The sequence below is a fragment of the Doryrhamphus excisus genome, unplaced genomic scaffold (assembly GCF_037039965.1).
Source record: "Doryrhamphus excisus strain RoL-2023G ecotype Guam unplaced genomic scaffold, RoL_Dexc_Guam_v1.1 HiC_scaffold_24, whole genome shotgun sequence".
Classification (NCBI taxonomy): Eukaryota; Metazoa; Chordata; class Actinopteri; order Syngnathiformes; family Syngnathidae; genus Doryrhamphus; species Doryrhamphus excisus.
Window position 1 is genome coordinate 2,145,612 of NW_027621862.1, and position 27,679 is coordinate 2,173,290.

General features: G+C 43.6%; 2 protein-coding genes across 5 annotated transcripts in view; both read left to right on the forward strand.

Moving 5' to 3' along the window:
- Positions 1-457: 457 nt before the first annotated feature.
- On the forward strand, positions 458-10,431 carry med1 (mediator complex subunit 1). Its single transcript, XM_058061515.2, has 16 exons — positions 458-619; positions 1,246-1,352; positions 1,432-1,510; positions 2,167-2,221; positions 2,324-2,456; positions 2,523-2,551; positions 3,127-3,198; positions 3,267-3,341; positions 3,405-3,568; positions 3,652-3,763; positions 4,353-4,477; positions 5,090-5,217; positions 5,310-5,511; positions 5,604-5,699; positions 5,781-5,886; positions 6,560-10,431. The coding sequence occupies exons 1-16, from the start codon at positions 502-504 to the stop codon at positions 10,419-10,421; spliced, it is 5,463 nt and encodes a 1,820-aa protein (XP_057917498.2). The 5' UTR covers positions 458-501; the 3' UTR covers positions 10,422-10,431.
- A 169-nt stretch (positions 10,432-10,600) lies between these two features.
- Positions 10,601-27,679, forward strand: part of LOC131109471 (SH3 and cysteine-rich domain-containing protein 2-like) — a 28,197-nt gene continuing 11,118 nt past the window's right edge. Inside the window, exons 1-4 of one of the 4 annotated variants that reach the window (XM_058061522.2) lie at positions 10,601-10,749; positions 12,589-12,720; positions 23,616-23,973; positions 25,138-25,232. In XM_058061522.2, the coding sequence (XP_057917505.2) occupies positions 12,631-12,720; positions 23,616-23,973; positions 25,138-25,232 (543 nt within the window). In that variant the 5' untranslated portion in view covers positions 10,601-10,749; positions 12,589-12,630. Of the gene's footprint in view, positions 10,750-12,264; positions 12,721-23,615; positions 23,974-25,137; positions 25,233-27,679 lie in introns of those variants that run through there. The other 3 variants (XM_058061526.2, XM_058061524.2, XM_058061525.2) reach the window with 3 other exon arrangements.

The window sequence follows — 27,679 nt, forward strand, 5'->3', positions numbered from 1 at the left end:
CTCTCGGGCAGGTCATAATGGTTGGTGGGAAAATCCTCCCCAGAGAGTCTTCACTGGCACAGGCTCAGCTGTTCACTGGGCTCAGGTGTGTGTTTGTATTTCCCTCTCATCGAGTTGCTTAATTACCTATCGGTGATAAAAATGTACACATCGTTAAAAGACAGCATTCATCAAGGTTTTGGAGTTTGGTGTTTTAATTTTTAATTTTTTCAGCGAACCATCGTCGTAACAGGGATTGCTTCATAACGGCAATTGTGCACCATCTAGTGTACAAATGAGGTATTACAACAAAAAAATTGACTTTATTAATTGCGATACATTTTAGTGCTATGTGAATTTTTTTTAAAGTGTTAAACATTAAGGGTCATAATCAGGCTTAGTGTATTCCAGCCTACGTTTGGAAAAAAAATATATAAAATCACAAAAATGGCCTTTCCTCGTTGTATGAGCATTATGGTAAACTACGGAAGCCTGATTGCGCAGGGAGAACAAGCTAGCACAATGGCGGCGGGGCCTGGTGTAGCTATGCAGGGCAGTCCCGCAACAGAACTTTCCCTCTCCGTCCCGCAAGGTGCGACCCAGTCTCACTCGGACCGGGTAAAAACCGAAGAGGTGACAGGTAAGCATTAGTATTAGTGTTTTTTTTTTTATTCGCTGTGCCCGCTCGACTAGTTCTACTAATAGGTCAAGCGCAAGTTAGCTAACAATAAGTTAGCCAACAATGTAGCCTCTTTGAATTATCTTAATTTCATTTTAATAATGTAATAATAGTTACAATGAATTATGCAGTTATACCGTTATTAAAGTACGGTTATTCACAAAATGCTGTTTAAATGCAGTAGTAAACATGTACATACTGATGTATAGCAACTATAGTAGTTAGCACTTAAAACGATTTCAGTTGTTCGTGTTTTTAATGCATTATTAGGTAAAGCATTTAACGGCAACTTGGTTTTGAGACTTTTTGGAAGATTGATTGTAATCTGTTGTTAATATGCACTTATTACAATGATTATATGCCTTGTAGTTTTGGTTCTTATGTCATTGCTTTGGTTCAAATAGCAGATGTTTGTATGTGTGTGATGTACATACAGTGCTCAATACTCAAAAGCAGAGAGTACTTAGGATAAGGTGTTTAATAGGGAGGAGAATGTAATTATTCTATGATCCACCTAACCAACCATTCTATATGTCATGTCGATTTACATTGACAACATCAACATCATTGACTTTTTTTTTTTTCAGAAGCTGAAAAGCAGAGTCGAATGGCTGCCTTGCTGGAGAGGCTTCACGCCAAACATAACGCCACCCGCCCGTGGCAGGAGACCTCTAAAGTTGTGCGTCAGGCTATGGTAAGACACCACAATAGCACAAGATGCCATGCTTGCATTTTTTACCATGAAAAAATAAATCATTTGTCCTGTTTTGTAGGAGAAACGTGGTATGATGAACGCTGCTGGCCACCAGTTGCTGCTCACTTGTTTGGAGACCCTGCAGAGGGCACTTAAAGGTCAGTATGTCAACATTAAAGTCGTTTTTTTTTAAGGAAATGCGAGGGTTATATAATTGCCGGGGTTTCTAATTAAGGCGAGGTAAAAAAAATCTTAGCAGCTGTGGCTGTAGGCAACCTCCTGATTGTAATTTAACTCCACAAGATGCAGTAGCAGACTCCAGCATACCCCCGGGACCCTCATGAGAATATGAGAAAATGGATGACTGGATAGAAGATGTGCATTTGAAGTGGTCAGCATCCAGCAGCTTCATCTAACGCTACATGTGACCTATTATGCTAATTTTCGGCCCTTTGTATTGAGTTGGGGACTCCTATAACGGCTACATAAGATAACCCGCACAGGAAGCTTTCTACATCTTCCAAAATATGCACCTATTCCGGCTAAATTTCCTTATATTTTCATAATATCTGTTTTAATTTATTCATACCTCTCGCAGTCTGCTATGATTGGCCATACACCCAAGGCGCTTCCGCAATATTGCCAAACAATTTCTCATGCACTCCAAATCATTATTACATTTAAAAAATGTATATAAAGCCCTGGTTGTATTCAGAGCACTACATGTACGATAATGGTTTATGTTATGTACTAATAACGTTTTTTTTTGCCAATGAGACTCCAAAATAAAATGATTTTTTCTCTCGTTTTTCAGTCTCATCTTTACCCTCCATGACAGATCGTCTAGAGTCCATAGCGAGACAAAACATGTGAGTATTCATCTTTTTTTGACACAATTTCCTGTTTAAAATTTAAACAGTTGAAATGTATAAAAGACCATTCTTTCATTATTGTGATGGTTTTCTGTGCAGGCTGGGCTCCCACCTGAGCCCATCCGGAACCGAGTGCTACATCACCTCAGATATGTTTTACGTGGAGGTGCAGCTTGACAGCGGGGGTCAGCTTGTGGACGTCAAAGTGGCTCATCAGGGCGAAAACCCCACGGTGAGGACGTTGCATTACAAAATGTCACATATTTTGCGGACGCTAATGTAAATGTTTTTGTTACAGAGCTGTCCCGAGTTGATTCAACATCTGAGGTAAGTGTTTGATTTGATTGTATTTTATTACACATTCAACATATTTGTATGATTTTTTACCAGTTTTCATTCATAATACTGTAATATTTTTGCTTTTATTTTATTTCACCTGTTCAGTTGTCCCTCACCATAACTGTGCTTTGAATGTCATGATTATTCTAAATGTAGTATCCCCAATAGAGTCGCAGGGGGACTTCTGGCGATAGGCGGGGTACACCCTGGACTGGTAGCCAGCCAACCACAGGGCACATATAGACAAACAACCATTCACACTCATATTCATACCTATGGATCCTAATGAGACGATGTGTCTTGACCCTAAAATGGTAGTTAATGCTTGAAACCACTCCAGTGTTACTGAATTACAACAATTCTGCAAAGATGAGTGGGCCAAAATTCCTCCACAGCACAAAAGAGACTATATATTATACTTATATTTAACTTTTTTACTTCCTTACTGGAACGGATTAACTGAGATATACACAAGGGATGCTTTTCCAAGATTTGAGTATCTGATGATAATTTTTTAAATAATTTGACACATAAATGTATTCTTTCTGTGTCTTATGATAAAGGGAGAAGAACTTTGAGGAGTTTTCCAAACATCTTAAGGGACTTGTTGACTTATACAAGCTCCCTGGAGACAAGTAAGTTCAAACACGTTACATTTTTTGTGTTGGAAATGATTTGCGACTTTTTTTTTTTTTTTTTGCAGTAAATTAAAAACCAAGATGTATATCGCACTGCAGTCTCTCGAGCTTGATCTCACCAAGATGATGCACATGTTCCGGTGAGTTCACAGCACATTTGACCCAACACTAGTCTTCTAATGTGTTTTTTTTACTCTCTTTAGGTTAGCAACTAATGCTAATACAGTGGAGACAATTCTACATGGCAGTGTTGGCCTGCTGACAGCCAGGAGTGGCGGTCATCTTGTTTCTCTTCAGTGTTACGTCTCCCCGTATGACATTTTCGAGGAGGGAATGGGCGTCCACCTTAACCTGACAGATGCCAATAGTGAGCACACTTAAGGAAATGACACAATGAGTACATCCATCTTAGTGTTTTTGATTGTTCTTCAAAACAAACTCTCCTTACAGTGCCACGCTCACTGGGTGTCAGCGTCTCGGTCACCATCGAGGGGACCGCCAACACCTGCAAGCTCCCCATTGCACCACTCATCACCGGCTCACACCCGGTGGATAGCAAAGGGTAGGCATGCAGTCGCTTTCTTTCTTCTGTTTTTCTTCTGTAGTGAGTTGCGGACTCCTTTTCAAGCAGCTACACACAATAACCAGCACAGGAAGCTTTCTAGATCTTACAGAATCTGCACCTATTCCAGCTGTATATGTCTGGATCTGGAAAACAAAAACAATTAAACTATATTAAGAAAGCAGGAAGTGAACAAATGTAACAGTTACTGATTGTACAAGGATGAAGATTCTTGAACCAGTCATGATATGCTTAATTTAATTTAATTTAATATCAAAAACAATTGAACTATATTAAGAAAGCAGGAAGTGAACAAATGTAACAGTTACTGATTGTAAAAGTACCAGATGGAGGGGTAGGATTTAATAAGCTTTGCTTCTTCCTACTCCTTTTTGGACATGTGGAACTGGGAACTGATTATGGGATGCATTCAATTGTAATCTGATGCATGTTCAAATGAAATAAAACCATGACCAATATTTGCTAAATACAAAGTTGCTTGAAACATTCCCAGACAATCCCCTTATAATGCAAATAATGGACTGGCCTTTTCGGATATTTATTAGATGCACTATGCTTTTTGTTTCAGGACCCCTTCCTTTTCCACGGTGACCAACTCCAACTGTGTGGACCTGCCTGCCTGTTTCTTCCTCAAGATGAACCACCCCATGCCTTTCTCCCTGTCCTTCATTCAAAGACTCGGCAATGCTACAGGTAAGCTTCACCTGAATTTTTTAAATTGATGTGCAGCTGTTTATCCAGGGCAAAGAAACACCTTTTATCACATACTACAGTATTAATTGGCCCTGTACCCTAGGGGAAAATGCGGATACGGATAAAATATAGAGTTTAACCACGTCCAGTATCAGCGCCCGTAGCTGTCCACTCAGAGCGCGCTGCTCTGGTATCGTGCCCGTGAAACAACCAATCAGAGAACAGCACACGAGTGCTTAGTGCTTAGTGCTTCTCCAGTCACCAAAAAACCCAAACTTGATTAATGGAACTTTAATTGTCAGACATTGATAAGATAAGACTGTTGATAAAATATTATTGTTGCAATATTTTTGCAATTGTTGTGTTTACACTGTTTAGATATAATACATGTAATAAACTGAACATTTTCTTATTATTAAATAGTACGTGATAATAAGCTCATGATTAAATAGTAATGTGATAATAAGATCATCACATGGTTTGTCTGGTATCAGGCCCAGTATCATGCCCCCGCGTGCCAGTATGAGTATGATACTGACACTTGGGGGCATGATACATGATAAAAAACCACTCTTTCTGAAAGAACTCCCTTTCTGTGTGTGTGTTTCCCAGGTATTCCTATATTTGAGAGCACACCCAGTTTGTCTACCCTCTACCAGCTAATAGTCCAGAGCCAGCTACAGCCAACGGAGGAGGGCGGTGCCACACTGCCACCCTCACACAACATGCACTTCTACTCAGTAAGCAGCCTCGGAACTGCATCCCATTGGGATAAAGTGGGATATGATAACCATTCCGAACAAGGTTATTCACAGTCTGTCTGTTCTTACAGGTGTTACCAGACCAGCAGCATTGTTACTTCCTGAACGGCGACGCCCCGGTGCAGGACGGTCATTCTCTCCAAGGCGCCTTGGTGACCAAGATCCCCTTTCGCCACCCGGCTCAGGTGCCCCTTTTGCTGGACATCATTCGGCACCAGGCGGCCTACAACACCTTGATTGGCAGCTGTGTGAAGCGGACGTCTATCAAAGAAGGTTTGGGCCTTTTGTCCGCAGGCTTACCGGATTTGATCAACCAGCGACGTGGATTTGTTAATTTTCGAGTGTTTTTCAATTTGCTATATTAGACAACATTGGCCTGCTGCAGTTTGAGGTCTGTCCTCTGACCGACTCCAGTTTCAGCGTCTCTTTTCAACATCCTGTCAATGAGTCATTAGTTTGCGGTAAGCACTCAGTACGCACGCCACAACAATGAGCAACATCAGATTTTGTTGATCAATTAATGTGTCGTCGTCCCCCCCTAGTGGTAATGGATGTGATAGACTCCAGACAAGTGTCCTGCAAACTATATAAAGGACTGTCAGATGCTTTGATCTGCACTGATGACTTCATTACCAAGGTGGTCCAGAGGTAAGGATATTTACAGCCTTACAGCCATTATATATTTATTTGAGATTTAAAAAATGTATATATTTGAACGGGCTGCACTGCGACCAAGTGGTTAGAGGCCTCACAGCTAGAATTGCACCCTCAGGCATCTCTGTGTGGAGTTTGCATGTTCTTCCCGTTTCCTCCCACATTCCAAAAACATGCTCGGTTAATTAGCGACTCCAAATTGTCCATAGGTATGAATGTGAGTGTGAATGGTTGTTTGTCTATATGTGCCCTGTGATTGGCTGGCCACCAGTCCAGGGTGGACACCCCGCCTTTCACCCGAAGACAGGTGGGATAGGCTCCAGCATCTCCGCAACGCTCTTGAGGATAAATGGTAGAAAATGAATGAATGAGTATATTTCAACGTTTTCACTTAATGCATAGCATCCAAGCAAAGGATTCATTGGTGCCTGCCAGTGCGCTGCGATGACGTCCGCTTCCCTCTGGTCTTTGTGTGTTTCAGCCATAAACTAAATGACCCCAAAAGGTGCTTGAAGAGTCCTACTAAGCCAACAGAAATGAGAAGAAAAACTAGTTACAGCGCCAAACATCATCTCTGACTATCATGGAGTCTTTTCTGCTTAAAATAGTAACATGTGTACTTTATTTGTCGTACTAGCAAAACTGAACGTTTGATCCCCTGTTTTAGATGCATGTCCATCCCTGTGACGATGCGGGCCATCCGGAGGAAAGCTGAGACCATCCAGGCAGACACTCCTGCACTCTCTTTGATAGCACAGACCGTGGAGACCATGGTGAAGAATAACCCACCACCATCCGGCAGTCCCACCTACAACATGGCAAGCGGGGAGGTGGCGAACCCAATTGGACTGCTGGGACTCACGGGTGGCAGCACACCCACAGGACCCCCCGGTGGGTCCGGTTTTGCTGGTCCAATCACGTCTCTTTTGGGGATGTCTCGCAATGAACGCCAAGGCCAAGGAGCGGAGTGTCAAGCTCAAGGTGGGATGACCGGGCAGCAGCAGTTGGGTCAGCAGCAGCAGCAAGGTCAAGGTCATTCGGACGACTACAGCAAAGTCACGCAGAATCCGATCCTGACCAGTCTTCTCCAGATAACGGGAAGTGTCGGTTCCAGTCCCAACTCCCAGAACGCACCCCAGCCCCACCAGACACCGCCGCCAACGTCGTCGCCTGCCAGCAACACCAAGAACCATCCCATGCTGATGAACTTGTTGAAGGACAACCCCTCACAGGATTTTGCCGCACTGTACGGCTCCAGTCCATTAGAGAGACAGAATTCGTCATCTGGGTCACCTCGTACCGACAGCATGGGGGGGGCTTGCCCCGGAGGTGGCACAAAAGGCAAGAAGAAGCGTCCTCGAGTGGGAGAAAAGGGTAGCGGGATACCTGGGACTCCTGCCGCAGGGGGACCAGCGGGCCCTATCGGCATGAAGCCTCAACAGGGGTCCTCCATGTCGCAGCACCATCCACACCACGCAGTCACGCACGAGGACGACTTCCACCGCGAGCTCCTCTCCATGGACGTCGACGCGTCCCAGAACTCCATCTTTGACGTCAACCTGGCGGGCGACGGCTTGGACACGCCCCACAGCATCACACCAGCCCCAAGCCAATGCGGAACGCCGCCCTCTGGGCCCAGCATGCCTTACCCGCCGTCTCACGTCCAACCTCAGCAACAGCTGCCACCGGGCGCCGTACCGCCCCGCATAGTACGCCTCTCCAGCTCTGATAGCATCGGACCGGATATCACGGAAATTTTGTCCGATTTGCCAGAACAAACCGGCAAAGCCAGCAGCGGAACCCATAGTCAGCATCCCATGGGCGGCGCTGTGGATGACGGGGGCCCGCTGGGAACACCCATTCGGGACTCTTCCAGTTCAGGACAGGGCAGCGCTGTGTTTGACTCGGTTGACATCTTCAACACCAACAGCAACGAGAACCCTTTCACAGACGCCGCCGACCTCATTGCGGAGGCGGCTGCCACCCCCACTAGCGATTCCTCCTCCACTAACTTCTTCACCGATGCTGCGGACTTCAACCCTGACCTGCTGAGCTCAGGCCACGGCTGCTTTGAGGACAGCTCACCGAGCGCCGACGGAGACATGGAGCTGGTCAAGGGCTTTGGTGGGAGCAGTCAGCAGAACACGCCGTCGGGTACACCCCAGAACCCCACACCACATGGGCAGAACACCCCCGAACCTTCACTCAAAGACCCGTTTGACATGGGGATGTTTTTTGTAGGCAACAGCGGCTCTGGTAAACCCCTTTTGGGACAGGCGCCTGATCTGGGAGACACTCACGTGGGAGGCTCCCAGAGCCCCCTTATGATGGGCTTGGGACCGGTTTGCTCTGATTTTAAAAGCACAGAGTCCAAAGTCAAACAGCAGAGCCTCATGCGCCAAAAGGATGAGAACGGAGGCAACGGGAGTAGCAACTCCGGAATGGGAAGCATGTCAACTGAGGGCAAACAGGTCAAACGTAGTCGGACTCCATCCAGTGAGGGCAAGTCCAAAGATAAGCCCCCGAAGCGTAAAAAGCTGGACCCGGACGGGAAGTCTCCTTCTCACAGCTCAGGGGGACGCCCGTACACGCCTCCCAGCGGCGGCTCCGGCTCCGGCGGGAGCCTCAGCGGCGGAGGTTCCAAGTCTCCGGGAAGTTCCGGATGCTCGCAGACCCCACCCGGCGGCGCCACGCCACCCATTCCCAAAATCACAATTCAACTTCCGAAAGGGACAATAACCGGCGGGAAAAGCTCCCACAGCAGCTACACGTCCAGCAGCTCCGCCTCGGGCGGCACGGGAGGAGGAGGCGGGACGAGCAGCAGCAAAAGCCACCATTCCCATTCTTCTTCCGGGAAGATCAAGTCCAAGGAAGGCTCCATAGCGCAAGGAAACAGCTCCAAGTCAACAAGTTCATCAGGGATTAGCGTGGGACCGTCACAGTCGAAAGGTTCCTCTCAGGGAATGGGGGTCGGCAAACCGGGATCTTCCCCAATCACCAAACACGGGCTCTCCGGCGCAGGAAGCGGTGGAGGCGGGATTGGGAGCGGCAACAAGATAAAAACACAGGGTGGGAAGCCGCCGGGGTCGCTTATGAACCCCAGCATAAAGCCGAACATCTCGCCTTCTCATTCCCGCTCCGGTAGCTCTGGGGAGAAGTTGTCTTCCCCCATGAAGATTCAACAGTCCCAAGTTCCGGGGACACCGCCTTCCTCGAAGGCCAAGTCACCAATGGGTTCAGGAGGAGGCAGCTCTGGTGGGTCCAAGTCCTCCTCCAGCGGAGGTATGAGTTCCCAGAAGCCAATGACCTCCTCGGCTTCCGCATCTTCTTCGTCATCATCGTCCAACTCGTCCTCGTCATCTTCATCTGCCTCCATGGGCTTCTCCGGAGGCTCGCAGTCTCAGTACGGGGGCGGAGGAAGTGGAGGCGGTGGGGGAGGAGGAGGGAGCGGAAGCGGGGGAAGTGGTGGAGGTGGGAGCGGCGGAGGAGGAAGCAGCAGCGGCGGCGGCGGTGGCGGCGGCGGTTCGAGCCAGAACAACGCAAACAACCCAAACGCCAAGGGAAAGTCTCCAAGTCGCAACAAGAAGCCGTCTCTCACAGCTGTCATTGACAAACTGAAGAGTGTGGGCAGCGGAGGCGTGGGGGAGGACGGCTGCGAAGTCGGACCACCCGGGGGCGGCGCTGGTTTCGGCCCCCCAGCCGGCGGCGCTCCCGGAAACGTCCCCAGCATCGGCGCTTCAAACATGGGTTCCTCCAAGCATGCCACGTCCTCGCAAAGCGGCGACTACAAGCGGGAAAAATCCGATAAAGAAGGGAAAGCGAAAGTGTCTGTTACAGGGGGGAGCAGCGGGGATAAAAAGATGATGGACCCTAAAACGGGCGCGGTGGGCGGGACCGGCCTGGCCAAGATCATCATCAGCAAACCGGACGGCGGCTCGCCGAGCATCAAGGCCAAAGTGACCCTGCAGAAAGGAAGCGAAGGCCCCGGCGACTCCTTGCGACCGCAGATCTCCAGCCTCAAAGCGTCCCCCCTCTTCAGCGGCTCCACCCCCAAGCATGACCGCTCGTCGCCCAGCCACAGCCGCTCGCCGGGACACACCCCGCTCAACCACGACAGCGAGAGCGAGTCGGGCAGCAGCTCGGTGGCCGAGAAGTCCCACCAGAACAGCCCCAGCTCCGACGACGACCAAACGGTGCGACCGCTCCCGGCCCAGGACTACATGAGCTCCATGCCGCTCAGCTCGGGGGAGAAACACAAGAAACACAAAAAGGAGAAGAAGAAGCAGAAGGAGAAGGAACGGGAGAGGGAGCGGGATCGGGAACGGGACAAAGAGAAGAAGAAGTCATCCATGTCGGTGGGGATGTCCTCGCATCCCATGAAGGCGGACAGCTGGTCCCGGTCGCCCATCTCCGCCTCGGAGACCTCGTTGTCTATGCTCGGCGCCGAGCGCACATCCCGATCCAGTCCCATTTACATGAGAAACGAAGACGACGACCTCATGGATTCGGCTCTCACCGGAAACCTCTAAAGTGTTTTTGAACATCTTTTATTTGTACGACATTTTTAACCTCTTATTTATTTATGTCGCTTATAATTCAACACTGGGCTGGCAAGTATTCATTACAGGATAACAGTCTTATTTTCTAGCCTTATTGTAAACAAAAAGATATCGCAATTAAAAAAATAGTTTTGTTCAAACATTATAGAGTGAGAATAGTATTGTTTTGGAAATGTTATTTTAATATTTGAATTAAACATTTTAACATGGATAATTAATTTTTTCTTTGTTTATTCACAGAGCAGCAAAATTAAACAGTAGAAATACTGCAAGTCGTATCTTCAAGCGGTGAAAGCGGGTAAGAATGTAATGTTTTTTTTATGGCTTTCCCAAAAACGTACAGTAGAGGGCAGTGGTGTCAAAAGGAGGCTTCCATGTTAATAATTACCATACATGATTATTTTAGGGTAACACTCAAATTCCAGAAGCAATTAAAAACCATTAAATGCATCTTAACGCAGTTATTCATAGACCTTAAATTATAACTTTGTGGATTTTGTAAAAGAATTCAGCCTGCTACAAAGATCTTCTATTATGACAGGAGTGTTCTGTTGATGATTTTAGGATCCTGCTACAGAAAAGTCTAAAAAATTGCCATGAAAATAACAACCTCGACATGGGAGAAAAAAAAAACTCTTTGTGTCTAATGTCATTTGGTGACACATGACCTCACATGGCCTCAATTGTGCTGAGTGTGCAAAAGTGGCAAAAATGAATCGACTATTTTCATACCGGCAAATTATTAGTCAGCTCAAGTGCCTTGTCATCAATTCTGCCATTGGTTCTTCTTCCCCCCCGACACGACATTTTCCAGCACAAAGGCCCCCTCGGGAGGTCATCAAACCTTTTTATATGGCGTGTGCAACAATATGATCCTGCAGGAGGGTGATTAGATATCTTTTTTTTTATTCTTTCATGCATTTTAAAATATACTGAAGTACAATCTCATTTATTTAGCATATGCAACTGGAATGATAATATATGTAGTGATGGCCATAAACGAATGCAAATATGTATACACAATATTAACATTGTAATCCGTGCAGAAAAATGTAGGCCACCAATGCAAACGGCTTCAAAGTGATGAATAATAGAGATGATGGGGGGGGGGGGGAATAACAAGTCTGCAGCATATTCACGTGTTACATCATGAAAGAGATTTGTCGCCTATCTGCATTTAGTAGCTTTGACCCACATATACTTGTGATGTGTGCAACATCAAAGATTTTTTTTTCATTTCAAAACATGCCTCTTTTTAAGACAACTTTTGTATTCTGTTTGTGACTAAGATTTTTTGTGTCCAATTTATCCAATTGTAAATTGATTCAAAAATGATACAGCATAACTTGTAAATGTTAGCTATGTTAACTTCTACTGTAACTAATTCCTACTAGTCTATATTATTATTGCTTAAGTCACTCGAATTAATTTTGTTTGCTTACATATCTTTTAATTTTTTTGTTTTTTTTATGCTTGAATTTTTTTTAATTTAGGCAAAAAATACATGCACAACACGTGTGTTCCAGTCCTCAGGTCAGCAATTAGAGACACGTCGTGTTAATATAAAATATAAAATATAAAAATAGTTTTCAAATCACATCAGTTGTAATAACGGTCCAAATCAACCATCATTCTTTTTTTTTTATTTTCAATTTTAATATAACTGCTTATATGCTGTTATTGAAGAACCAGTAAACACATTTTATAGCTATAAACTTTTAAGGAGGCGTGGCTTTGCGTAAAAATACGTAATCATCGTAGTGGGCGTCACGTTGTGAACGCATTTGTGACCAACCAGCAATCTTATTATTATTAGTAGGCGTTTACTTGGTCATTCGGACCAATCAGAGCGGAGAATGGTGCTACGTCACTGTGAAATCAAAGTTGTTGTAGAGCGCGTCCGGGAGGAGATGTGAAAAGTAGCTGGTGGGTAAAAGAGAGAAACCAAGCAGCGACTCGTGGAAATCTTCCACGCTCCGGAATAAAAAAAAATCACAGTAAATAAACGTTTTATCATCTAAAGACGCTTTTGACTGGAATATAGCACAAATAAGCTCCGAGATGGATTGAATATCGTTGGACTACTAACGATGTTAATGCCGTCACACGCCTAGCTTTCTCCATTCATTTCTTACAGTTTTGCTATCAAGTGAGGATTTAATTTTTTAATCCAGTCGAGATGACGGAAATCAACGAGAAGGAGAGTGAACCACAGCACCGGGACCTCCAACGACCGCAAGCCACTGTGCCAAGCCAGCCGGAATCAAAGGTAAGCTAACACCTGCCATTGTTTTAACAGTATTGGTTCTCAAAGTGTGGCGCGTGCGTCACTCGTGGTCAGAGGGCACCATCAAATGGTACTGAGATTTTTTTTTTTTTTGTAAAAATTAAAAGTATACTAAAAACTAGGCGTCACGAGCCCTTGTGATATTAAAACGTGTCAAGATTTGTCTTTCAGTAAAAAAAAAATGTCTAATTTCTGACTTCTAAGAAGTCAAATAGTGTATCACGCAGTAAATGCAAATTAACCTGATAATTTTCCTGGCACCTTTTCACCAGCTCCTTGCTGTGTTTATTCTATAGAACAACAGTATGAACGGAATGAGACATTTTTGTCCGTTATACCGTCTTTTTGGGTGCTCTGTGGATGAAAAATACTAAGTTAATACTAAAAAAATACTAAGTTAATTTTCTGAGTTACCCGCCTATATGTGGCCAGGGTCTTAGTCGTAGCAGCCGTGGGTCTCGCACACCTCGTTTAAGCTTCTTTAATCCTTACAAGTAGTTTGACCTTTAGGGTTGCACTATAGATATCGATGTTTGTGTGTGTTGAGTGCGTGCATAACATTTCTGAGGATTATTCATCGTCATTATTCTGAAAAACCTGCCGAAAATACTGATTCTTGTGATACTTTTTGGTACTTTTGGGTACTAACTAAGCCTACTGCGTTTTTTTTTAGCATTGGCAGTCACAGCAACACACCTGCAAATCACATTGAAGGTTTTTTTTTTATTTTTTTCGTCCCCCGTCACCCCATCTCCCAGGACCCTCCATCAATGAGCCAAGCGTTCACGTTGTTGATGGCACCCCCCCCCCATGAATTTATGAGCCAATCCCGGAGCAGATGTTTGCTGTGTTTATAGCTGGCGAGCTAGGCTCGTAATTCACAAAAACTGGCCACCTTGGACTTGCTAATAACACAATAGGGTGTTGTCTGTGTTATCCTCAGACTATAGAAAGGATACACACGCACAGTTTGAATGTCTTGACTGTTGTGCAAGCGTAAAAAGAAGTTAACCACTGCAGGAAATTACACTAGCCACAGCGTTCGAGAAAGTGGCAACTTCATAAAAAATGTAGGGTAAAAATGTAAAAATCAGTTCATGAATGTCAATAAAGTGTAAAAATAAGTATACATAATAACACTACTTTAAAGCAACAAGTTGCGACCTTCCAGAAGGTCGAACTCTAACCAAAACAGACTTTAAAAATTGTATATATCCAATTAATTAATTCTAGAAAGCCAAAAATGTTAACACAAAATACATTTTTATGGTTTTACATGCAGAAAACAATTTAAAATGCATCTAAATACATATAAATAATGAATTAAACATTTTAAGTTACTTTTACCTTCAGTGAAGATGCGATTCTGTTCCCAAAGACACAATTTGGCAGCAAAATTAGCCACCATCTTCCTGTTATTTCTTCAATTCCATAGTATTTCTCACCTCAATAACCGAAAATGGAGTCAAAGAAAATTGCATGCATTTGCATGGCAAAATAGAAAGACGGTTGTAGTCGATCTCGCGGCCACATTGTGTCTTTGGGAACAGTCACAGCTTCATAGAAGGTCAAATTAACCTTGTAACACTATAAAAACATAAAACTATAAAACATCATAGACAGGCGACGTAATGTAGCTGACTTTTATTTTGTTTAGCTCGCTAATAGAATGCTAACAATGAAGAATCCATGAAGAACACAGTTGTATTAACAAAACAACAATGTATTGTATGCTAACCAGGGACTGTATGTAAACCAAGGCATAAATGTTGTGTGTGTGTGTGGTAGAAACTTTCAAAATTAACCAACAAACATGCTAACTGCATTTCTAATGTGTTTACTAATTGAATTGACTTTGCTAGCATAAAGCAAAAACTTCAAATTTACAGAAGGGTCAGCCATGTTGTCGCCATATTGTGCTAACATTTTGAAACAAGATAAAGGTCTGCTTCATTTATCAAATGATTTTGTACTCACTATCTGAGCTTCAATTATTTTGTACTGAGCAGCCATAACTTCCATTTCCTGTTTTACGGTCATCATTAGCGTTGTGCACGTTGGTAGTTCTCATCAAGTCATACAAAGTTGACTTCTCCTAATGACGGACGCGCATTCCCACTGAGGTTGTGCAGTGAAGAACAGGGAAAGGGGGAGCGGGGGGAGCGGGGGGGCGGAGTGCTCAGCGGGCTGGCCGGTAAATGCTGAGCAGGCATTTTGCATCTGTGCTCAGCTCCACTCCACTGATCCTCTGCGCACAAGCCCATCACAGTCTCAGCCAGCGTAGACGTTTTTATGAGATGGAATTATGGCGAGTTTTTGCTTCTACCCCGCACACTTCCCTTTTCACTCAATTCCCTTGACGTCCCCTCCACTCCCCTCGTTGGCTTCACTTCTCGCTTAATCATCACACTCTAATATCCCATCTTGCAAAATACACTCCATTAGGTAGGCACACCTAATATGATAAAGACATACTGTAAAGTCCGACTTCTTAGCTAACATTATATTTTGTTTACAAGCTAAAGGAGCAGTGCTGAGTTGCCAGATAGGCTGCCAGGATACCCATGTCCTGATTTAGGCCATAATAGCCAGATGGTTAGCATAGCCACATATCCATAATGTTGTCTCCGGTATGTCATGGATGCATATGTTGAACAATAATGGGGCGAGGACAGACCCCTGTGGAATACACCAGTATAGATTCTGTAGTATATAGTATATTTTCACCATGTTGTGTTTTACGGTTTTAATATAATGTTAATGGTTTAATTTCATTTGAACATGCATCAGGTTACAATTGAATGCATCCCATAATCAGTTCCCAGTTCCACATGTCTAAAAAGGAGTAGGAAGAAGCAAAGCTTATTAAATCCTACCCCTCCATCTGGTACTTTTACAATCAGTAACTGTTACATTTGTTCACTTCCTGCTTTCCATAATACAGTTTAGGGTTTTTTATATATATATATATGGTTTAATGTAAATTTCTGTGTGGGAAAAAAATGCGAGAAGCACGTTTATTTTTGAAAGGAGTTCGTCTTAGCCGTTCTCCACACACACGGAACACACTTTCGTGACCGTCCTTCAAAATAAGAGCGTCACTTGCCCCATGTCTGCGTAAAAAAAAATAAAAAATATCTTACATCGCTCTTAATGACAAGTGCAGGAAGAAGATTTTTAATGGTAATGGTTTTATTTTTATTCATTTGAACATGCATCAGATTACAATTGCATCCCATAATCAGTTCCCAGTTCCACATGTCCAAAAAGGAGTAGGAAGAAGCAAAGCTTATTAAATCCTACCCCTCCATCTGGTACTTTTACAATCAGTAACTGTTACATTTGTTCACTTCCTGCTTTCCTAATATAGTTTATTTTTTTTAAATTTAATTTAATTTAATTCAATTTAATTTAATTTAATAAAATTAAAACTTTTGTCACATACCAAAGTATGAGGTGATATATGAGCATCCAATGACATAATGGGTACCATAGTAAGTGTCAATTAAGTGATATATATAGCACATCATGACTGGTTCAAGACTCTTCATCCTTGTATTTAGCAAACATCAACTGCTTGTATTGTTTCTTGAATTGGCTCATCGTTGTGCATCGTTTGATTTCCTTACTCAATCCATTCCATAGTTTGATTCCACATACTGAAATGCTATGGCTTTTTAACATAGTCCTAGCATAGAAGTGTTTCAAATGTACTTTGTGTACTGTGTTTTTAGCCTTATGCAGTATTTGCACAAGATTGCTACTTATGCAGTACTTATGCAGAGGCTGAAATCCCATTAGAAAAGTTAGCCAGATTGTTACCAATATGTAAATGTGCTTTACAATTTCAGCTTTTTAGACAAGACTCTGCTGAATTTGAATTTTATACAGTTTTATATCATCATATTGTAATATTGGGTCCATATCGCCCAACCCTAATTCTTAGCTTTATTAGTATTAAAATGATTTGAACCTCAATCAAGATTGAAATTTCACCTCATCATTAATTTAAAGCATCAGCGAGACATCCGTCCTCACCTCCGCACCTCCTCCGTAGATGTAAATATCACATCTCCTGACACCTTATCATAGGCTTTATGTACAGGAGACGCACACAAGCATATCTCTCTCGGTCAGAGGACAAGTAGCGCCCTGCTAACAGTGATAAACAGGAGTCCTTGCCCTTGTCGACTGCTGTAGCACAGTAGCGCTCCTTTTTTTTTTCCCCCCCTCCTACTTTTATCCTCGGAGGAGTTGAATTCATGCGCTGCGCCTGTGCACTTCCCGCGAACCCACATGACGTGACATCTGCGGGGAAGGGCGGCTGAAAAAAGGAACATCACCCTTTATGCAGCTAGAATCCAGTCACGCCAGCATAAGAAAAACACTTTTCCCCACAGAATTGGTAGACATTTGCATTTTGTTTGCGTTACCTAGCTGCAGAAGGTGATGGAGAAAATAAAGATGGAAAGGAGAAGATGAATTGTTTCTCATTCTAAAGTCTAAAAAAAATCCTAAAAACTTTTAGTTTAGGCCTCGTGTGTGAGTAACAAGACCAGCTTGTGAAACTAATGTCGCCAACAAGTCATCACGCAGCTGGCAAACCGGGCGCAAGATGCGGGGGAGGACGTAGCATGTTTGCATTAGCCTCCTCGACTCCCACATAGCAGCAACGGTCCTCCAGAAGACACATCGTGACAGCAATAACATCTTCAAACTGCCCCGTTGCTGGGTCCGTATTTACATATAGGAGCCCAGAGGGAAGCGGACGTCATCGCAGCGCACTAATGAATCCTTTGCTTGGATGCTATGCATTATGGGAAAACGTTGAAATATACTCATTCATTCATTTTCTACCGCTTATCCTCACGAGGGTCGCGGGGGTGCTGGAGCCTATCCCAGCTGTCTTCGGGCGAGAGGTAGGGTACACCCTAGACTAGTCGCCAGCCAATCACAGGGCACATATAGACAAACAACCATTCACACTCACATTCATACCTATGGACAAAATATCATAACATTACTATCATTGCTATCAGGAGAACCAGAGTATAGAGTAGAGGGAGGCACCTGCTGTGGCCCACCAAAGTGCTCTATATTCGGACACGTACTCAGAGCAGCCAGTGCGCCGCCACGGAGGTCAGGAGAACCGGAGTAGAAAGTGGTGGAAGCCACCTGGCGCGGTCGGGCAAGGTGCCCTGTATTTATGCACACGCTCTGAGCAGCCGGTGTGACGCCAAGAAGGTCTCTGGCAAATATTTTGCACTTTTCAAACGCCACAGCACAATAAGCCCCCGGGTGTTTTAGTTGGCTGATATAATTTTTTTGGGAATGTTTGTTTATAAGTCAGCTCAGAAGCGGTAGTGGTAATAAATCAGATTTATCGGTATGGTGTTCTGATTGGCGAATAAGTGGTTGGCGCACAGGCCTCACAGCTAGGAGACGCGAGTTCAATTCCACTCTCACCCAATTCTGTGTGGAGTTTGCATGTTCTTCCCGTGCACGCGTGGGTTTTCTCCGGGTACTCCCACATTCCAAAAACATGCTAGGTTAATTAGCCACTCCAAATTATCCATAGGTATGAATGTGAGTGTGAATGGTTGTTTGTCTATATGTGCCCTGTGATTGGCTGGCCACCAGTCCAGGATGTAACCCCGCCTCTCGCCCGAAGTCAGCGCTGGGATAGGCTCCAGCATGCCAGTGACCCTCGTGAGGATAAGCGGTATCGAAAATGAATGAATCATATCGGTCTTGGTTTGGAAAAAATATATTGTGCATCTCTAATAATAATAATAATAATATGCTCAATAAATTAGAATACCATAGATATCGAAACAATTAAATGCTCAGGTTTTTTCAGTTAGTTAAGTAGTTTATTATATTAAAATTTCGGACCATTTTTTGCATTTTACGAGATATTTAATTTGTTTTTTAGTAGCTGTAAGCTATAATGATTAATATTATTAAGACATAAGTTTGTGAAATATTTGACTTTGTGTGTAGTGAATTTATAGCAGGGGTCGGGAACCTTTATGGCTAAGAGAGCCATGAAAGCCGCATATTTTAAGGTGTATTCCCATGAGAGCCATATCATATATTATTTTTTAAATATTTTTTTAACATTGAATACAACTAAAAGAACATTTTCACTATACATTTCAGCTTTACAGATGCCATGACACATGGGTGGTATCAGACAAAGTAATGACAACTACTACCGGGGTGTTTATGTACGGTACTCAAATGGGCGGCACCACAATTAGAGGAAATATAAGGCAGTCTATTCTGCCTAGCAACCGTCTCATAAATAGAAATACATTTCCAGTCATTTTAATATAAAATTGCTAACATAGCAACATTCTTAATGCAAAAACGATATTCAGAGAGTTTCAATGCCTTCCCAGAAAAAGATGATTTGTGTTCTGATTGCTATGCATATCAAGGTTGACAGAGAGGTCGCTCTCTCGCCTAACGAGGGCCTCAGCTGGAGTGATGCTTAATGAGGTCACCTTCTGATTTGAGGCTCAGGTTCTGCGACCCGCTCCAATGTGAGAACCACCCCTGCAGTACCGTACTGTACATGTGATGCTAGTCCCCTTTAAATACTTAAATACATCCCAACCACATGACCGCCACCCCTTAATAGAAATGCATTTGTTTGGAGATGTCTGCAGATGTCTTGCTTCGGCGTTCCTCACACACTCGCTACTCAATCATTCATTTATCCCAGTATTCCTCACAGCAGCCTATTTATAGAAGCTTTGGGCAAAGTCTACTGTATGTGCTCATTTTTAAACAAAACCAAAGAGCAAGGCACCTCACTGGGGTGGACATTGATGGTGGTGCTTCTGTCCTCAACTTCTACCTTTTTATTTATTGCCAGTTTTTGTAAGAATTTAGTAGGATTTAATGAAAAAAGTATTCACGCTACTTTGAATTTAGGGTGCAAAATGTGCAGAATGTGCTCAGTGTTTGTTCATTCTGGTGGCCAGCCAATCACGGGGCACATATAGACAAACAACCATTCACACTCACATTCATACCTATGGACAATTTGGAGTCGCTAATTAACCTAGCATGTTTTTGGAATGTGGGAGGAAACCGGAGTACCCGGCGAAAACCCACACATGCACGGGGAGAACATGCAAACTCCACACAGAGATGGCCGAGGCTGGAATCGAACTCGGGTCTCCTAGCTGTGAGACCTGTGTGCAACCCACTTGTCCACTGTGCAGCCCCTTTTTAAACCATTAATTAATTTTCTATGGCTTAACCTCATGAGGGTTGTGCGGGGTGCTGGAGCCTATCCCAGCTGTCTTTGGGTGAGAGGCGGGGTACACCCTGGACTGGTGGCCAGCCAATCACAGGGCACATATAGACAAACAACCATTCACACTCACATTCTTACTTACACTTACTGAGTCTTTTGAGCTTGCATAGTAGTTGGTTAATATTCTGCATCATACATTGGTAGTGTATACTCTTACTGTAGTACTGTAGCTATATATGCAGTATATGTATTTACATTCCAGCAGCCATTTTTATTCATTCATTCATTCATTTTCACGAGTGTCAAGGGGGTGCTGGAGCCTATCCCAGCTGTCTTCGGGCGAGAGGCGGGGTTCACCCTGGACTGATCGCCAGCCAATCACAGGGCACATATAGACAAACAACCATTCACACTCACATTCATACCTATGGACAATTCGCAGTCGCAAATTAACCTAGCATGTTTTTGGAATGTGGGAAAAAAACGGAGTACCCGGAGAAAACCCACACATGAGATGGCCGAGGGTGGAATTGAACCCTGGTCTCCTGCACGCTAACCACTTGTCCACTGTGCCGTGTTTGTGCAGTTATCTAATTCTATCCCCAGAATTGGGCATTACTGCACACACAACATTTGCACATATTTACATCACATTTAGAATACAGGAAGTGAACAAATTGATGTGAAACAGAGAGAGGAATCGTACTATGAATTGTGATGTATTCCAATGTTATTACTAGTACTGAGCAGCCATGACAGATGCACATATATCTAACGGTGCTGCGACTACGGTGAAATTCGGTATTAAGATTAGCAAAAATATTCCTTTATGTGTTAACCTATGCCTGTGGGACTTAGCTACGTTCTTATAAGCTCCTCCAAAAGTCAGATAAGTAATTGAGCAACATCCATTATTAAATGCGTCTCTTAGCCCAGAGACGTCAATTGAAGAAAGCAGACATTCATCTCCTGGTAGGAAAAGGTTTTTTTTTTTTTTTTTTTTAACTGGCAAAAAAATGGGTCAACGGAGACGACTATTCAGCACTCGCACTAATTGGCATCTTTTGAATGCGTAGCTCAGAGAGGAAGAAGAGCTACTTGCTCAATATTATTGATTGGGCTTTTTTCCCGTCGTGGGAGCGCTGGCGATGGTGATTCGGTGGCTTTCAAGTAAAGCTCAAAGGTGCAATCAGCATGATGAGGACACATAAGGTCTAAAACATATTATAGCGCACTTCTGGAACGGCCATTTTGTCCTCGTTCAGGCTGTTTCCTCGATGTATTAGTAATGTGATAATGTCATGATATTTTGTCCATAGGTATGAATGTGAGTGTGAATGGTTGTTTGTCTATATGTGCCCTGTGATTGGCTGGCCACCCGTCCAGGGTGTAACCCGCGTCTCCCCCAAAGACAGCTGGGATAGGCTCCAGCATGCCCATGACCCCCGTGAGGATAAGCGGTATAGAAAATGAATGAATGAATCATATCAGTCTTGTTATTGTATTGGTTTGGAAAAAATATATTGTGCATCTCTAATAATAATAATAATAATAATATGCTCAGTAGTTTACAATATAAAAATTTCTGACAATTTTTTGCATTTTACGAGATATTTAATTAATTTTTTTAATTAGCTGTAAGCTATAATTATTAATATTATTAAGACATAAATTTGTGAAATATTTGACTTTATGTGTAGTGAATCTATAGCAGGGGTCGGGAACCTTTATGGCTAAGAGAGCCATGAAAGCCATGAAAATTTTTAAGGTGTATTCCCATATATTATTATTTTTTTAACATTGAATACAACTAAAATAACATTTTCACTATACATTTCAGCTTTACAGATGCCATGACACATGGGTGGTATCAGACAAAGTAATGACAACTACTTCCGGGGTGTTTATGTACGGTACTCAAATGGGTGGCATCACAATTAGAGGAAATATGAGGCAGCACTTATTTCCACCATAGTCCATCCCCTCAGTCTTTGTTATTAGTAGCTACTTTGTTTGTTTTTTATAATGAGGCAAATAAAAAAAAGAGTCAGCAAGCAGGATAAGAATGTGCATCAGATGCCAAGGTGCAGGCCGCTCAATGAAAGCAATCAAACATGAATTTAAAGGGATATCGATCCTCGTCCATTCGCACACTTCACAAGTTTGTGAACTGAGGAAGCAGAGCGGAGTGCAATAGCGTTGATGGAAGATCAGAAACAAGCCTGACCGAGCAAGGACACTCAAAAAGGGTTACAGCGTATTTTAGTAGGAAGGTGTTCTAATATGGTAGCGGAACACCTGACCTTGTCCTCGCTGAAAACTGTCAATCATACATTATTCAATGTCATGAGAGTCTGTACATCATGATGACGTGTTTTTATATTTCAACTTTTCACAACTTGAGGTCATATCCACCAATCCTGACAAAGACACAAACGTGTTTCGGTACCTGGTTCCAGGCCACACAGCTAGAAGACCCCGGGTTCGATTCCTCGCATCTATGTGTGGAGTTTGCATGTTCTCCCCGTGCATGCGTGGGTTTTCTCCGGGTACTCCGGTTTCCTCCCACATTCCAAAAACATGCTCGGTTACATCATCACTTTTGATACATCATCAACAACAAAATTAAAAAGGTACAGAATCGGAGGCTTAGTTTTGAAATGGGTCAAAAGCTACCAAGCTAACAGGAAGCAATATATAAAGATGGGAGAATACACATCTGCAAGTTTAAATATTACATGCGGAGTACCCCAGGGGTCAATACTGGGACCAAAACTGTTCAACTTGTACATTAATGATATCTGATTTCCTCCCCCCAAAAATGTTGTTTGTCTATATGTGCCCTGTGATTGGCTGGCCACCAGTCCAGGGTGTACCCCGCCTTTCACCGAAGTCAACTGGGATAGGCTCCAGCACCCCCGCGACTCTGAGGATAAGCAGTAGAAAATGAATGAATGTACAGTTGGGCCTAATGTTGTGTACCCCGCCTCTCGCCCAAAGTCAACTGGGATAGGCTCCAGCATACCCCCGCTACCCTAATGAGGATAAGCGGTAGAAAATGAATGAATGGATGGATGATTCAAGTCGCTAATTAACCTAGCATGTTTTTGGAATGTGGGAGGAAACCGGAGTACCCGGAGAAAACCCACGCATGCACGGGGAGAACATGCAAAGAGAGATGGCGAAGGGTGGAATCGAACTGGGGTCTCCTAGCTGTGTGGCCTGCGCGCTAACCACTCCATAATACGGTCATTAAGTTTCAGAAATTCATAAATTAATTAATTGATCGCTGTCTTGTGGTTGACTATAGCCTATTATTAGACTAATCAAATATTGCAATACATTCATTTATACATTAATTTTCTACCGCTTATCCTCACAAGGGTCGCATAGATGCTGGAGCCTATCCCAGCTGTCTTGGACTGGTGGCCAGCCAATCACAGGGCACATATAGACAAACAACCATTCACACTCACATTCATACCTATGGACAATTTGGAGTCACCAATTAATGTGACATTTAAGTGTGAACATCCCATAATTTCTGATGTTTTAGGTGTTTTTTTGACTCCAGAGTTTGTTAACATGGTTTCTGCTCGTCTTGCAGCTCCAGCGACTGAAGCGCTCCCTGTCCTTCAAATCAGTCATGCGCAGCAAGAGCATGGACAACTTTTTTCAGCGCAGCAACGGCGAAGCACGTCCGCCTTGCACGCTCATTGTCCCCCCGGCCCCACCGCCGTCGCCTCCCCCGTGTTCAGAGTCCTCCTTCTCTCCGTCCGCCAGCCCCAACCCCTCTCTCACCGAGTCATCCCACTCTCCGTCCATCAGTCCCTCGTCGTCTCTCACCTGCAAGAGTCTACCCAAGTCTCCTTGTCAGCCCACAGCGCCACCCAAGACTCATTGTTTCCAGGAACACGTCTTCCGCAGGCCGACGAGCTGTGAGCGATGCAAACATATAATCCAAGGTAATAGTTGACGTCATACATTAAGTTTTGCATATTGTGTTTCTATTATTATCAATCAGAACATTGAACCTTGTGGCTATTTTATGGCTATTTTCTAATCTTTCAATAATAAGAATATAATTATAATAATTATAATAAGAACTCATGACGAGCTTGACAACCCATTGGAAGTCATTACTCTGGCTAGTCTGACTCACTTCTGTGTACAAAAAAAGCTAAACTCCACTTAACTAACAGTCAAAAGGGTACCTAAGAAATGTACAATACAAGTCTCAAAAGGAGTAAAAAAAAAAAATCACGTTTTCCATAATGCATTAAGTCCCAGCAAAGTATCTTGTTGATTATTACTGCAATATTGCCTCTGCCCACCAGAGGTAGCCCAGAGGGAGGCTGACGTCACCGCAGTGAGAGGAATAGCCAATGGAATGCTTTACTGGGACTAAATGCATGACAATAACAGTGACGGTGCTTTTATAATTTTCAGTATGGTTTTTCAACTTCTTAATTTTTACATCGAATCCTAACCCTAAGTCGCAATAGGAGTAAAAACTAGAAGTTTTTCATCTTCCTAATTTTTACATTGATTTTTTTTCCTTGTTGTCCCATGAAGGAATTAAAATAGCACACTAGTTGATTCACACTAGTAAATTGATCAAATTCCACATTCTTACCATTCAAACGTCCATCCAGCCATTTTCTATGCAACTTGTCTTACCACTTCCACACGGATAGGGAGGATAACTATTGACAGTTATTTAACCTTTTACATGAACATGAATCAAACGTAATAATTTTTTCTGGGTACATGATACCATACAGCATCCATATCAAACTTGCGCGGGCTGCACTAACATTAAACTTTCATATCAAGGCGGGGGCCTCAAACTAGTGTCCTGCGGGCCACATTTGGCCCGCGGGCCGCGTGTTTGAAACCCCTGCTCTTGATGTTCCATCTTGGAGATTCGTGTTGTTGTCTCAGCCACTTTGGAATGAGATGGTCTCGCCGTTGAATGCAGCGCCGACGGTCCACTTACGCAAACTCATAAATGTCGAAATGGGGGCATTGTTTCAGACTCAACTCTGCAGTGAGGATTGGACAAATGACAAATAGTGTTAGTCTAAGTCCTTGACTGTGTACTGCAATGACTGTTTGTATGCATGCAGGCAACTCCAAGCAAGGACTGCGTTGCAAAGTCTGCAAGCTGGCCGCTCACCTCTGGTGTTCTTCTGAGCTCTCCCAGCAAGCCTGCATGGGCAAGGTAGGGCACCCAGTCAGTGTGTATTATACCTAAACATTACAACTCGCCACATTCAATAGAATTCACTACAAAATGCATCACTGAGGCTCATTCAAAGTCATGCAAAAGCAGCATAATGTATACACGTTTGGGAAAATAGCATACTATTTCTCACATTTTATGATCTTTGAAAGTACTTCCAAATGCTTGCTGTCTACTTGCAAAAAACTCGTAGAGACTATTATCAGATGGATACACTCTACTGGATTGTTGAAGGGAAGACTCCACAGGATCGACTCTGTGACGTAAGCGCTGTCCCACTCCACACCGCGCGCATTAAAAGAGAAACAGATGAAGTGTTTCTTTCCTCATGCAAACTGTGTAATCCTCACGAGAGGCTTGCTGACGAAGAACACCTCAACTTGGTGTGTGTGCGTGTGTGTACCTTGGGATGTGCAAAGTGTGGCATGCAGGCCGTTCGTGGGCTGCATTTTTTTTATCGGTTTGACTGCATATATAGCTAGAGTACTACAGTAAGAGTATTGTGCCACATCAACCAGACAATACACTACCAATGTATGATGCAGAATATTAACCAACTACTATGCGAACTCAAAAGACTCAGTAAGTGGTATGAATGTGAGTGTGAATGGTTGTTTGTCTACATATATGTGCCCTGTGATTGGCTGGCCACCAGTCCAGGGTGTACCCCGCCTCTCGCCCCGAAGACAGCTGGGATAAGCTCCAGCACCAGTGACACTCATGAAAATGAATGAATAAAAATGGCTGTACATATACTGCATATATAGCTACAGTACTACAGTAAGAGTCAACCAGACAATACACTACCAATGTATGATGCAGAATATTAACCAACTACTATGCGACCTCAAAAGAGTCAGTAAGTGGTATGAATGTGAGTGTGAATGGTTGTTTGTCTACATATAGTATGTGCCCTGTGATTGGCTGGCCACCAGTCCAGGGTGTACCCCGCCTCTTGCCCGAAGACAGCTGGGATAAGCTCCAGCACCAGTGACACTCATGAAAATGAATGAATAAAAATGGCTGTACATATACTGCATATATAGCTACAGTACTACTGTAAGAGTCAACCAGACAATACACTACCAATGTATGATGCAGAATATTAACCAACTACTATGCGACCTCAAAAGAGTCAGTAAGTGGTATGAATGGTTGTTTGTCTACATATATGTGCCCTGTGATTGGCTGGCCACCAGTCCAGGGTGTACCCCGCCTCTCGCCAGAAGACAGCTGGGATAGGCTCCAGCACCCCCGCGAACCTTGTGAGGAAAACGGTAGAAAATGAACAAATGAATGAATGTGTCTACAGTGGAGGAGTGTTTACGCGCGGGCCACACAGCTAGGAGACCCGAGTTCGATTCCACCCTCTGCCCTCGGTTTTCTCCGGGTACTCCGGTTTCCTCCCACATTCCAAAAACATGCTAGGTTAATTAGCGACTCCAAATTGTCCATAGGTATGAATGTGAGTGTGAATGTTTGTTTGTCTATATGTGGCCTGTGATTGGCTGGCCACCAGTCCAGGGTGTACCTCGCCTCTCGCCTGAAGACAGCTGGGATAGGCTCCAGCACCTCTGCGATTCTTGTGAGGATAAGCAGTAGAAAATGAATGAATGAATGAATGAATGAACAAAACATTTTACCCAGAAAATTTGTTTTCATTACATTTTTATTTTTAATACACATCTTATGTCAGTAAGGTGTAGAAATTAGAGGAGGAGACACAAGAGTCCATTGGAATTAGTTTCCTGTTAAACAAGCTAAAGTACGTCTGGTGTGTTTCTGTAATGTTAATCCCACTCACCGCGCTTGCATATTTTTGCATAGTAATTAGTGTAGACTAACGCAGAATGCTGAAACAGCATTTGGATGCTGTAATTGTTCTCCCAAGCAGTTTGACCTTTTGAGTCCTGGTGATGTTCTTAGCCCTTTATCCAGTACGAAAGAGGATCAAGTCCCCTTTCAGACCCGTGGAGAAAAAAAGCCAAACGTAATTGGCTTGCTCGCACTGTGCTCAGCAAGAGACAATTAAGACGCAACGACTTGTGTCACAAGGTTAGGCAAAGGTGTGACAGTCCTTTGGTGTGTGTGTGACACTTGATACATTTCCAAGAGCCTCCTCTCGCACGAATCGCTCGAACTCTCTCCGCTCTGCTGCTGGGAAAAAATCGATATCTGCCCCGACCAGCTGGACCGGCTTAATTCAGTGTGAAATTCAGTGTGTTAGAGGCGAGCGCATCATCGAAGAACACTGCACGGAAAGCTGCTGGCGCTGTATCGTTTGGATGGGACATGCGGTCATCAATGCACGGATTCAGCGTGCGACTGTTAAGCATCCTGATTTTGGGATTTTTTTATTTAAATTAAAATACAGTAAGTAAATGCTAATGGGGCACAACTGTGGTGTTCATTAGTTACAGTGATTC